The sequence below is a fragment of the Falco rusticolus genome, chromosome 2 (assembly GCF_015220075.1).
Source record: "Falco rusticolus isolate bFalRus1 chromosome 2, bFalRus1.pri, whole genome shotgun sequence".
NCBI classification, from domain to species: domain Eukaryota; kingdom Metazoa; phylum Chordata; class Aves; order Falconiformes; family Falconidae; genus Falco; species Falco rusticolus.
Window position 1 is genome coordinate 114,465,195 of NC_051188.1, and position 14,523 is coordinate 114,479,717.

The window sequence follows — 14,523 nt, forward strand, 5'->3', positions numbered from 1 at the left end:
GAGAATAGTTGAAACACTGTGTTGGAAATTACTTGGGAGTACATTAGAGTAAACATTTCTTTTTATATGATCAGCAGTGAAATAACTTGGGCTTTAGGGTAGAGTCAGTGTGTTGCTAAACATGATGGTTTTGCCCTTGTTTTACAACTCTCTTAATGCTTGAAATTTGACAGCAGTAGTAAATCTCTTCTGCGGGTTCAGAGGCTTCTAAAAGGAACATGGTTGTTTGGTAATTAAAATCAGAAATGTAATTAAATCCTCATATTTAGGAAAGAGATCTATTTTAATATGGTGGTTGTGGGTTAACCCTAGCAGGCAGCTCAGCCCAACAGAGCTACTCACTCACTGTCCCCCGGTGGGATGGAGGAGAAGATCAGAAGAGTAAAAATAGTGAGAGAACTCACGGGTTGAGGTGAAGACCAGTTCAATGTCTTATTGATTGTTCCTGAGCTGGATTTGACTTCGGTGGTGATAGCCAGCTTGTTAAGACGCATGGTTGGAATTCTTGGGCCAGGAGCATGGTAGCTGGGAGGTGGATTCCTCTACGCGGTCAGTGAAGAACTGACCACAAGGCATCAGAGGAATAGGTTCTAAATTAATGGTTGTAAGCCTTAGGTTCCCTGCAGTTGTTTTGGATAGGGAAAATAGTTCAAATAAGAAAATGGCAACGAGAAGGGGGGGGGGGAAGTAGTAACTTGAAATTGCAGAAGAGAAGGAAGCAGGTTGCTGGTACTTAGCAAAAAGAGACAACGCCTATCTGTGTGTAAGTAAATTGGGGAACTTGAGAGGTGACAAAACTCCTTAATACGGGAGGAATCAATACTGAGCTTGAGACTCAGTGCAGAGCTGAGACAAGAGGGATGGGAAAAGGAAGGCAAGCACCCGCGAGCTTTCCAGCCCCTGCTGCAGCCCAGCTCAGGAGGTGGCCGGTGGGTGGTGACAGTGTTTGATCTAGGGTAACCGATTAATTTTATGGCAGCCACTACATCTGGACCTCTAGTGGAACAAGGTTTGTAGCGGAATTCCTGTATATTGTTTACAGTTGATTCGGGTAATTGTTCAGTTTTCCCTCTTTTGAAAAACATACAATTAATTTTGACTGTCTCTCTTCTAACTAATAGATGAGCATAGTTGTTTTGAAACATGCAGGGCTAGTTAGCCAGAAATGGTTGAGTAACACAGATTGTGAACTGATGTCTGCAGCTTTCTCTCTCACACGCACACACAAAAAAAATATTTTAAAGAGCAATATGTGACAGACTGTGCTTTAAGAAACAAACTAGTTAATCATGAAAATTGCACAGACCTTAATTTTAAAAAATCCTTATTATACTTCAGAATTTCTAACAATACAGAAAATGCCCTATTTGACATGTAAAAAAAAAAATCTTTTTTAAGGCTTAACTTACATTTTGACATCTTTTTGATTTCTCTCGATGTATCGTATGTAGTTGTGAATCAGTTTGCATCGCAGGGTTTTTGTGGGTTTGGGATTTTTTTTCCTTTGAACTTATGTTGAATTGAAGGAATATAACGGCGTCACTTCTAAATCCCTGTTCCACTCATCTAGGGCTTAATTTAAATGGGCTTTTGATAATTAATTTTACAACAATAAACTTTGAAGGCTTCAAATGTGGCTGATCATACAGGGAAGAGTTATGCTCTGATTCATATCTATATTCTTACTTTTGGAAGTAATATTTAAAAACTGTCTTTCCACAAGGCACACTCCACTGAAGTAATGGATGTACTGTACGTCATCTTGGACTCAAATCTTACAAAGACTACACACACCACCTTTATTACTACTTTTTGCGCTAAAGTACCACAAAACTTGGTGAAACACACCTAAAAAGTCTGGTCTGCAGGTATAAAGCCAGTAGTACTGAATTATTCTGAAGTCAAGAACACTACCGACTGTATAGGGGCATAACTAAAGAGTTTCGTAGGCTTTGCAAGACTTAATGTTTTCTGTATCGTAAAGCTAATAACATTAATTTATACCCAGAATTTCTCAGGCATCTTGATTTGAGGCCTGGATGTGAATGCATAATACAACCGGATCAATCGGTGGAGTTGCCCCAAGAGGTGCAGTGTGTGTAACTGTCTGACCGTAAACGCTCGGAAGACCCCGTGGTTTGGAAGGGACGCAGCAGCTCGCGGTGGGGTTTAGGCTGAACCTTAGCAGTGTACAGATTGCCCAGCGCGCTTCTCTACCTGCTGATGCTCCAAGCCATGAGGCTGCTGTCTTAAGTTTGTGTCGGCACAGATAGGAATTGCTTATCACAAATACGAATGGAAATTTAAAAGCCGTGAAAACAAATAGGTTGAACTATTTAGTGGGGGGTTTTGTGTGATTTAAAAAATGTATAGGAAATCTGTAGATATGGAAAAGTAATACCTCTCCAAGAGAATCCTTTTGCTGTAATGTTCTTTGTTCTGAAATGTCATTAGATCGGGCTCATATTTATCTCTTCTGGAGAAGGCCTGCCTCTGCCAGGTTCCTGCTCTTAGCAGTGTGTTACTGGAGAGCCCGGTAACAGTATCACACCTATAGCCCCGTGTGCTTGGCTGCTTTCTCCCCGTTGAAGGTAATCATCAACTTTACCAGATCCCTAAATACAAATCCATTCGTGCCTTATAAAATAAGACCCCCAAATCCTGATTTAAATTCAGAGCTGAATTTAGTTGAAAGACAGTTTTTAACCACAAGTTCTGCTTCTGCTTTTATTGAAAAATGTGTGATTCTGACTGCTGAATAGTCTTGAGGTGTTTTGTAACGTCTGCATTCAAGCCTAGAATTTAGAAGAGGAGATGAATTTTTCTAGAGACACTTAGATGAAAAGCTATGCAAGAAACTACTCTGGGTTATCAATTAGTTATTTTAATACCATCTTTTAATCCCCAGACTTGCTACTGCTATCTAGCAAGTAACTCTCCTGAAAGAGCTAGACAAGTCTGCTGCTTTGTCATTCCTAACAATGTTTAACTTCTCAGATATTTCACTGCACATCTTTTATTAATTAATTATGGTGGATAAATACGCTGCAAATACAAATAGTAGTGATAGTAAGGGAAAGGCTTAAGGCTGGCAGGCGTGCATCTGAAACCAAAAGGGTCTTAAGGTGCTGAAGAGTTGTGTGTGCTGGGCAGTCACTGGTGGGGTTGGTAGCAGAGTAGTTATTGTTACATGATTCTTGGTCTTACACAAATTTATTTTTTTTTTAAATGTACAGAACCAAATATGTACAAATAATCGTTTAAAGTTTCTGTAGGCGTTTTTGTGTAGCCTCTCATATTCATGCCACCCTTCCTTTCCCTTCATACAGAAGTAAACTGGTGAGGAGAATAATCTCATGGTTGTTAAAGCACAGTAGATAAAGAACATGGGGGGTTTTTTTCCTCTGTTGTATGAAGACTGAAGAACCCTCTTCTTAAATCTGTTGAAGATTAAAGTTGAGGCTTCGTATATTATAAGGACTAACAAACAAATACAGCATATTTATTTAGTGTTGCATAAGAAGGAGGAACTAGAAAACTGCCTAGATGTGAGGGGATAGAAAATTCTCACAAAGGAAGTAGTAGTAGTCTGTTTTTTCTGGGATTGTTTGCTAGACAAACTTCTAAAAAAAGTATTGTAATAAATAGTCCGCTGTTAAGTGGATCTGTTGGCTAGCGCTTACAAATATCTTCTAGTTTCTATAAAAAGTAAGGATTAAAATATCTTTTAAAAGCTGAGCTGTATTAGATGATCTGTCAGAGTCTGACAGTTTGTGATTGATTGCTTGGTTTCTTATTTTTTTGTTTTAAAAAAAATCTGTATTAACGACTCGCATTCATTTTCCTTCTTTGCCTAGCTGTGGGATAACACTTTACCTTAATTTTTTTTGGTCCACCTTTTCCCTATGACAAAAATGAAATACATCTAAGCAGACCACTTGCCGAGAGGATTAGTGATGAGATAGATCTGGTGGATTTTTTTCTGGATACAAGGACTTGTTGGAAGCTTCTCCAGGATCAGTGACTAAACCAGCATACCACATTATTTGTGGACAAATTCGGGTTACTAGCTTTCTGGTAGCAGTGTAATGAGGTTGCAAATAGATTCAGTTCTGGCTCGGTTTACATTTCAGAATTGTATACCTTCCTGTAATGGTTGGACTCCTTGCATTCTGCTAAAATCTGTACCTGCTCCTTCTAGAGAGGGGCATTCCCCTCGGACCGTGTTCAAGACCCCAAAGCTCTAATAGCAACCTTGACATGGAATAAAGTAAGAAAAAGTTAGGTGCAGGTGCTGGGATGTGACAGTTTGGCTGTAGCTGGAATTAGGGGATCTGCAAACTTAAGAGCTAAACAGGAAAAATTTGGTACCAGGGTCTTTTCACAGAAAGTAGATTCCTGGAATTAAACGTTCACAAAACAGAATACCTAATTTAGTTAATTTTTCTCTGTTGTTCTAGGAGATCTTCAACTGTATCCCTCACTGCTAACCTATGGGATATTTGCTACAATAACTTATCTCAAATTGTCTCTTGCCTTGGTAGTAAATTTTAAAGCTGTCTAAATTGTGACTGTTGTCATGCAGAAGTAGTGAAGAGAAACAGATTTAATGGAATTTTGGAAAAAAAATTACACTGGAAGACACAGTAGATCCTTAATAACTTGTTAAACTTTTAAAACTTCTGGTTTAGTGTAGATTTTTCGCTTCAGAGTTTTGCTACCTCGTTATGGGTGGAGGATATCTCTAGCACTGAATAATAAAATAGCATGTGAATTTTACCAACAGCTGAAGTTTGTTCTTCAGAGAGGGAACAAAATCTGGCATCACTTGACATTCCACTGTCTTGCATGCTATTCTTGTTCTAAGCCAGGATGGAAAAAAAAATTGAAGTCCGTAATTTTACATTTGAGATAATGTTGATGTCTGTTCCAAACTTATGGAGAGTGTGTGTGAGTGCCTAATTATTATTCTGTAGTCTCTTTTTGATAGCCCATTGCAGTGTTTAGAGATGGACTCTCAGTAGTGTTCTCTTTGTCTGCAATTTATAGACGATCTGCCGTTGCCCGTATTCAGGAGCTCTTCAGAAGGAGGAAAGAAAGAAAAGAAATGGAAGAACTGGAAACGTTGAATATTAGACGTCCTTTAATAAAGATGGTTTATAAAGGTCATCGGAACTCCCGAACAATGGTACAAACTCTTTGTCTGTTTTGGGAACTGCAGAGATTTTATGGACTGAATCAGCATAGCTGCCACACTGATATGCTTGCCAAAAAGGATTTTGTAATGTATTGTAAGCACTTTTTCTTGCATATTCAGTTGGAAGCCACATAACTTCCTCTAAAGGAAAATTAGAATTGGCGTGACTCGTGTGCATTTGAGTTTTCTTGAGTTAAGACTCTCACCCCTTAACTTCCTTTAAAATTTTGGGTATTTTTCTTCTTTTTCATCATGTCTATCAGCCTAAGTGTTATAAAATGTGCCTACCATCAAAATTATGATTTAATCCTCATTTTCCCTTACAAGCTCTTTAAAGTTAAAGATTAAATAAAAGTTTTGAACAGCTTGGAAGGGAAAGTGAGGATTAAATCTTAGTTTTGAAGAGCCTTAACATCTCTGAATTAAAAAAAAAAAAAAAAAAAAAAAAGTGCTAGTTACTAAATCATAATCTAACTACTAGATACTGTATCTTTTTAATGCAAAATACTGTGTTTTAAGAAAAACAGTTACTGTGTTTGTAAAGCAGTGGTGCATGAGAAACAGTGCTGTTTTCCTTGCTATTTCTTTTTTTGCTTTTTACAGTGTTTTGAAGACATGAAGTTCTGAGTACTAGGTGGTATTTTGGAGAAGTAGTGGGCGTCTAATTTTGCAGATGATCTGAGGAGTAGTCCCAGTTACCTCCAAAAGCAATTTTCTAGAGTTTGCGTGAATGGCTTTGATTACACGGGGGAAAATACTGCAGTAAATGCGTATTTCAGTCTACATAAGCAACAAGGCTTAGAATAAACTTTGATTAATGACAAGGAGTTTTGTACTGTGTTGCAGAAGTTAATTTTAATTGCTCAAAACCCCATTAGTTTAAAAGTCATAGCATCAAGTGCTTTGTAGCTAGGCAAGCTTAATTTTATTATCTCTTAAGTGGTCTTAATTGAGTCTCCATCTGTGTATGTGTATTGCATAGATTATTTCATGGACTTTACTGTTTGGTTTCTTTGGGATGTGGTTGGTGTTTTGCTTTTGTTTCACATGAGCACTTACGACAAGGAGTGCACGTAATGACAGATGATATAATTTTCCTTTTTGGTTTCTATGGTGGCAAACTTCTTTATATTTTATCTTTTTGATCAAACTAGCTTTCCTGTAAGGCAAGGGCTGATGATATTTCCCTTTTAAATTTGTGAAGGAGGCAGCTTAGAGAGGTCTTGTTTCCTACATACCCGAGCAGCTCAAGGGTAAAGTTGTCTTGTCAATGACGTGAACGTGAAGGGAGAGTGAATTAAGGTTATGCGGGCAAATGGAGTAATACTGGTACTTCCTTACTTTTGAGAACTTAATTGGGCAATCTTACGATTTTTTTAATAAGCATTTTTTAAATGTAATTCTCATATTGTCGGAAAGCAAAAGATAAGTAGTATTGTAGTGGCGTTTGCTGGTACCATTGGCAGGGTTGGAATGTTTCTGTGTCCATCGCACTGATCCCTGCTATGTAACCACTCAAATGACATCGTTAGTGGTTTTGGTGTTCTGGCTGTGACTAGTTTTTCATGAAACAGACCCAAAAGTACAGCAGCTGGAGCTGTGGTGGTAGTGGAATGATGGGGGTGGGATTTCCTGTTTCTCTTTAGCTCTTGGAAGAAAAAAAAAGGCTTGTGTGAGGCCAAACTCCCTTTCTTTTTCTTAATTTTTTTTTTTGCCATGTGCCTTCGGTTCTTTGTCTCTCCTGTCTCTTCCTCACTATTTTCCCCCAGTCCTAGTCTTGTTTCTTTTCCTATCTATGCCATTTTTCCTGTGTTCCATTCACCCCAAGTCCTGCCTCCCCCTTTTAAAATGCTGACTTTAACAAAACTTTTCTTCAATAGAGATCTCTGTGTGTAACTAATAACTGGGATAAGTTGTGTGTGCATACAGTAGAGTTGAGTGCATGTATGAGTTTGAAAACAAATTTTCTAAATGTGAATTTCAATTATGTTGATTTATGTAGTGGCAAGCCTAGGTTTTATGAAATATTTAGAAATGTAAAATCAGCAGTTGCGCAAGAGAATACAAAGGAGGCAGAAAGGCATTGTAATTGAGAATTGAAATATAAAGTTATTTATTATTGGAGATAATTTAGCTGTACTTTTAACAGGATAATGAAATATATATATTAAGAGGAGCTCTAAGACAGAAACTGCCAGAAGGTGTATGTATTGGAAACATGTCTTTCACCACAGAATCCAGGAATGCAGTTTCTCTGGCTTATTTTTAGACATTGGAGTGACTTTATTGCACTGACTGCAGTCATTGGTACTTATTCTATAGACAAAGATCTAGCAAGCCTGAAGTCTAAAACTGGACATACTCACGCTGGAAATGAAGTACATATTTTTAACAGCGGTAAGGGTTCAGCTTACTAAGACGATTCTTTATCACGGTGATTTTTAAGTCAAGATAGCTGGGGCAAAGCAGAGAGCAAGACAATGTCTCTGTCATTTTCTCCAGAGCATTTTCTGGGAAAACTATGCCAAAAGAAAGATGAGGATGCAGGCACTATCCCCTTTAGAGCTTTATTATGATGTGTTACTTGGAAAATAATTTCATAGTAGGATTCTGGTAAATGGTCTCAAACTCAAAATTCTGCCCCTTATGCTGGAGGTTTTCTTAAATACCAAACATTAGGGAATTGTTTTATGCTAAACGTCAAATATTGGACATCATCTGTGTGAACCCTGAAAGCTGCTACGTAGGAAACTTCTGTTTACGTAGGTATCTCATTTACCCACTGTATGTCAACTTAACGAATTTGTAAGAGGTAGTGGTACCTGTTTAAATTGTTATCTTTTTTGTAGGGTCACATTTTTAACTTCTAGGCTCTTTCTCCAGCACAAACATTGGACTATTGTGAGCTTTCAGCTCGCATCTCGTGACTGAGTTTTGACTCTTCTTGAAGCAACGTGACTCCATGTGGCACCCCATCTAACCTCTTACCCTGCAGGTGACGTAGGACAGCAATGGGGAAGGATACTGCTGCCTAGCCTGTTCCCATTTTAAATAGTTTAGCAATGGTTGTTTTGATGTCCTACTCAGAGTAAAATCATAATTGATTTCTGAATAAGATTCTAATCATTAGTGAGGAAGTGGCCAATTCTTGCTTGCTCTGACCAAATGTTTGTCTTTGTTTGGGTTACGTCTTTTTAGGAAGGGAGGGTAAGTGAGGCCTTGGCATGGGAAGATTGTTCTACACTTAAACCTAATAGTTGCTTCTTGAAAAAAATACTCTAGGGTGGCTGGTTTTGGCTCAGAAATTGAATAAGCCACATTCTTTCAGGCTGTAATCATAAGGGTATCTTGAATGTAACAGGTGTAGAATAATATCAACATTATATTTCGAGGAAACGGATACCTGATACTACTGCTACTTTTTCATGGCCTATAATTTCTCTGTAGTTTACATGATCATTTTCGTTGTAACACTACTCTGTGGCATAGGGCAGGCCGCTTCAGCTGCCTCCAGTTCCAAAACTCATGAGACTGCAAATCTCTGAAACACTCAAGGAGTCTGGGTTTTCCCACTGAACTAGTAAACACACAATTAAAAAAGAATACAGCATTTACTACACAAGTAATTATTTATAGATAAATCATATTTAAGAAATAAACACAGTATGGTATAATATAAATAATAAATACGTGGATCCATACAAAAATATAATGAATGTATAAATGATTATCAGATAATACATTATCCTTACAGTGGTATGTAATACCAATTTTTGAGGAGATGGATGGCAACAAAGAGGAGAAAAAAAAATCGGTTTTATTGGCTCACTTGTCTCCCAAAGACTTCTTCTAAGCCAAGTACGTGTCAAGGTAGCTATCTTGTCATTGACTATTATCTGCTGTTTTCTTTAGTTCTCGGAATTAGGGACAGGACAGTTTAGCCATTTTGAGGGGAGAGATGGTCACTTCATTAGAGAAGTGGTCACAGCATTTTAGCAAATGCCTATCCAGAGTGACGATGCTGATGAGTCTGAATATATATGGAGATTAAGACAGTAGGTTTAAATACCTACTGAGTTACAGCACCGCACACAAGGAAAGAGAAATAGATGATGTACTAAACCATTATATAGTATTCTAGCCTAAAGCATGAGCATGTTGTTTCCTAAAACGCCCCTTTTCTTTTTACCCAGAGGATGATGATGTTCCTCTCTTCATAGGATGGAGAGAAGGCTGTGCGTTGGTGGCAGGGGAAGAAAGGCAGAAGGCAACAGGGAAGCCTTTGCCTTCTCTGTGGAGATGGTCCCCCTGCTCCAAAGAACGCCTTCCATCTGCTCCCTTAGCACTGTCAGAGCCTCCTGGAGAAGCTGCCAGAAGGGAGAAGCCCAAGTGCACGCTGTCAGTGTCACTTCACTGGCTGTGAGGCACCGCAACAAACCATACAGTTGCGGTGAGAGGCGGCTGGTTTTTGGGAAGCCCTCTCGAGGACCTTGGATCTTCTCTTCAGTACCCTTCAGTTGGTGGCATGTCCTGCCCAGCTGTGTTTGCTCACAAACAGATGTGCACACTTTAACTCACAATGCCGTGTTTGTGGATTTCCTCCCATCTTTTCTGGTTTATGAAAAATTCTCAAGTACTTTGTGCATCTTTCAAGTATTTCCTCCTTCAAATGTACAGCTCTCCAATCAGAGAAGTCTTCCTTGAGTGTTTTAATTACAGCCAATTATAATCTAGGGTCAAACTACCATGTTATCAATAACATTATAGAGGAGTTAGCTGTAGGGCAAAACAAAGATGATTATAATTTCTGATGAATGATTAAAAAATGTATATATTTTGTGTCATGCTAGTCCAGTTGGTGCAAAGTAAAATTCCATAAATTGGCCCAAGATGCTAGAATGACCTTCAGTGTGAACAGTTTAATTTAAAAAAAAAGAAAAAAGAAAAAAAGAAAAAAAATAGTTCATGCTGGCAATGTATTACATATACATTTTGCTGATAGCGTGGGAATGCTACTGATAATTGACAAATGTTAGCCATATCACTTCAAGCCTTTTGCAGAGGTGCTTGGATACCTCAACAAAATAACGTTAGGAGCAACCATATAGAATATAATGCATCGTTGATGTGTCGAGAAAACTGTGATGATACTGGTTCCAGCTGCAGGGAGAGATGCTTCTGCTTTCGCCTACTATTATGGTAACAGCTGAAGCTGAAGGATCGCTTCTGCCTGAATGCCTTCCTGGTTCAGTGGCTTATAACTTTAATTTTGGACTCTGAGTAAGAAGTCTTAGTTCTCATCTGATTTATTATAGAAGTGGGGAGAAAAAATTCTGAAGTTTGATTTCATGACCCTTTTTGTCTGTCAGACCCAGTTAATTCCCACCCCTCAGATTTCTTAAGCTTCTGCCTCGTCTCCTCTTTCTCTGTAAATGGAAAATCTCCACCAAGGATTAGCCTGTCACACACTTTAACTTACCGCACTCTTTGCAAAAACCCTTTCACGTACTCCTGTCTCCAGTGTCATTCCTGTCACTTTGGAAAGTGACAGATCTGCTGTCACTTATTTCCAAACTGCTCAGTCCGCCCCAGCTCCTCTCCTTTTTTCTGTTAGCAGCCACTTTGCTCTGGAGATGTAATACCTTCTGAATTTTCTTTTTTTGACCATTCTTCTTTTAATGTTTCATTTAAATTGTCTTAAATGTTACTTCTTCATATGCAGAGCTTTTATTTCAGAGGTAGTGTTATTACAGAAATGGCAGTGTATTACTTGATGTGCTTTCACTAGCTAGTCTTATATATTAATTTTAATTTTTGTTTTTACTGCAGATAAAGGAAGCCAATTTTTGGGGATCTAATTTTGTCATGAGTGGTTCAGACTGTGGCCATATTTTTATATGGGATCGACATACTGCTGAACATCTCATGCTGCTGGAAGCTGATAATCACGTGGTGAACTGTCTACAGCCTCATCCGTTTGACCCAAGTAAGATGATCATTTTTTCATAGTCTGCATGTTCTGGTTATCTGTTGTAAAGCATTTTAAAGCTCAGTCTTAAATTCTTTGCCTTAATGGAGTATTGTAATGATTAGTGAACTATTGTTCGCTTTTTCCCATGTGAATTAGATAATACTGCTTTTAATTGTGTCTTTTACTAATGGCCTGTGGCCCTTAAAACCCTCCTTACTCAATAATGTCTTGGAATGAAAGCATTAGTGACACAGTATTTATAGAAAGTTAAGACGTAATAAGAAGAATTTCCATTTCTTGATCCCCTCAATAAATTAAATGTTTTCCATGATACTGATGAGGGAAATATGGGGTCACTGAAATGCCAGCAATGCTTTGGGAATTGCTATTGGAATCTGGTCTCTACTTGGACCTGTTCAAAAAACTGACTGAAATGGGTGTCTCTTTCTCATTGGCTTTGAGACATTAAAAGAATAAAAAAAGTTCATAGAAATGCTCTTGGTTTGTATTTAGGGGAACATATTTATGGAAGAGACGGACCAAAGCAGGGGAAGCAATCATGTTGTCTGACATATAGATGGAAAATCTAAACCATTCTGCAGCTTTTAACACAGGCAAAGAAAGTATTTGTGTTAGTTCTTTTTTCGTAGCTTACATCGCTGTACAGTACCAGTCAGCTGTAAATAAATAAGCAAGTGAAGTTGTTATGTTAATACCAGAAGAGGCTGGGGTTTTTTCAGGCAGTTTGTGGAAACATGGAATACTGCCCAACATTAGATAAGCCTTAAACTTTTAAATGTTTAATTGCACTTGTGTTCCTGTACATGTTTGGAGTGTGTGGCCCGGCTGGACACTTCTTTTGGAAGCACCTTTCAAAGTGCCCTGTAGCTTTACTGATTTCTTGGAGTGCGTCTGTCTCCCTATCACACACTGAAAATGTAATGGAGAGGTCATTCTCCTTGTAGGACAGTTAATCTTGTGCAGTTTTCCAGTGACTGAGATCTTTCTATAGAATTTTTTATTCTCTTAGTGGCTTTGCGCAATGATCTAGATGATGTTCTGCAGCTTTTTGTTTCCCCATATTTTAGCAAGTGTTTAAAGAGCATCCATTGCTGCTTTATATTTGAATATCAAATATGTTTACGTGAAATACACTGAAATTGTAAAATGTCAAAATATGTTTGAAATTGTCTTGCTTCTGGCTTTGTACCTGGGCCTACACATCCTAAGGCTTTGTTATTAACGTGTTGCTCATCAGGCCATCAGCAGAAATATATTAGTAGTGGCTGAGTTTGTTCTTACTTTCTATTCCTACCTTATGTATATTCAGGTGCTTTTAAAATTATTTACAACAGGAGACTCTTGATGTTTGCATGTGTTTTCTTCTTATATATGTATCAAAAAGTATACAATTTATAGCTCAGATCTCATATGGAGACAGTAATTACATAGCTGTGTATTCAGCATGGGAACTGACGTTTGCAAGTCAATGCTTCAAGTGAAGTCTTTTTCTTTAACTCCAGTTAAGTGCAGAAGATAGTTGTAAAGACATAACGCATCTAATTTAGAATTACTTACTTCTAGTTCTGGCCTCTTCGGGTATTGATTACGATATAAAAATTTGGTCGCCGTTAGAAGAATCCAAGATTTTTAACCGAAAACTTGCAGATGAGGTAAGAATTTTTCTTCCTTTTTCACAGTAATGTTGCATCTTCCAATTCTATAAAAGCCTTTGGTGCTAATTCCTGATACAGAATCAACAGAGTTATTTAATGTTCAACAAATGAGCTATAAATAAAAAGCTGCCCCTTTATAAGGGCTAACCTTCCCATCATTGGCAGCAGACGAGGCACTTTGTAGGTCATTAACTCTCCTAGAAATGATACGATATCTGCTATTATGTATGTGAAACAAGTCAGAAAAAGTATGAACAGTTAGATATAGAAGGAAAACTGGCAGGAATTAAGAAATGAAGGTCGTGCCTGTCTTTAAACAAATTAACTGAAGGAAATAGAATGATGTACAGAAGGACAGGGACTACAAAAATCAATATGATTAAATATTCTGTGGCATAAAAGGGAGTTTAGGCTAAGATTGCAGTCTGGGAACTTCATCGAATAAAGCAAACACTGCAAGCTCAATCAGTTATAAAAGTCCATATGTAAAGTTATGTAACACATTGTTTCTTGTGTATCCTCAAAGCAATAACAACAACATATATAACATCTGGCCTGTGATGGTCATATAGGTGATTGCTGAATAATCGCATTTTAGTGATTTACATAGCATAATTTATTAAAATGTTAGATGTTTTTCTGTAAGTAATATGTTAGGGGACATTTGGTTGTGGAGTGGTTTGGGGTTTTCTTGTGCAGTCTCTTGGATAGCAGGGATATTATTTTCCTACCTTACGGCACCTGATCTGGGTGGGAGGAGGGACTGAATGACGGTCAGAACTTGTCTGCACTTAAAGACATTTTTATGCTTAGTTGACAGCAAAAGAACCTAGTCAAAAAGCTGAGAGACAAACTAAGGTGTGGGATTAGAACTTTATGGGAAAGCCAGAAGGATGACAAGGAAAGCACCACGAGGAAGGAAGGAGGCAAAAAAGCTAAAAGTATTCGTTAGTGAATTTTTTTTCCTAGAAACTAAGACAGTAGGAGCTGGCTCTTTCAAGTCATTTAGAGGCAAGCTGTAGATCTGTTTAGAAATAATTATGGAGCTGAAGAATATTCCTGAACTGGGATACAGTAATTGCTTGGATTTTCTCCAAAAGTTTCAAGCAGCATGAAGGTAGGAGTTTAGAGTAACCTCATCTCTTTTCCTTCCCACATTCTTGGCCAGCACTGGTGCTAGAACTTTGTTCTCTACAACAGTTCCCATCTGTAACAGCACTTTCTCTCATCGGTCCTTGTTTCGTACAAGATCTCATTTCCAAAGCTTTTTCTCAGTTGCTTATCTTAATATCTACCATGCACGTGGACAACACAATGAATGATCCTACTAGAATATTCTTTAGATAGACAATTAAATATCTGTAGGCAGAGTCCACTGTCTGACTTTTCTTACCACATACAATTGGTGCAACTGTGTTCAATAGTAATCATTAAAATACTGCTCCCTTACTGTAATTTTTGACTCTGTGAATGCCTTTTGCATAGGAACTTTGTATCTACAAACACATATTGATGCAGTACAATTTTGTGTTCACCTTTGATGCTGTTTTTCCCCCTTCCCTGTCTCCAGGTTATAACACGTAATGAATTAATGCTGGAAGAGACCAGAAACACTATTACTGTTCCAGCTTCTTTTATGTTACGAATGTTGGCTTCGTTGAATCATATAAGAGCAGGTG

General features: G+C 38.0%; 1 protein-coding gene across 3 annotated transcripts in view; it reads left to right on the forward strand.

The window, feature by feature from the left end:
* The window catches only part of DCAF6 (DDB1 and CUL4 associated factor 6), a 90,584-nt gene that overhangs the window by 73,993 nt on the left and 2,068 nt on the right, over positions 1 to 14,523 (forward strand). For all 3 annotated transcript variants that reach the window (XM_037378070.1, XM_037378071.1, XM_037378073.1), the window contains 4 exons: positions 5,050 to 5,188; positions 11,027 to 11,183; positions 12,753 to 12,841; positions 14,415 to 14,520. In XM_037378070.1, coding sequence (XP_037233967.1) covers positions 5,050 to 5,188; positions 11,027 to 11,183; positions 12,753 to 12,841; positions 14,415 to 14,520 — 491 coding nt within the window. The remainder of the gene's footprint in view (positions 1 to 5,049; positions 5,189 to 11,026; positions 11,184 to 12,752; positions 12,842 to 14,414; positions 14,521 to 14,523) is intronic.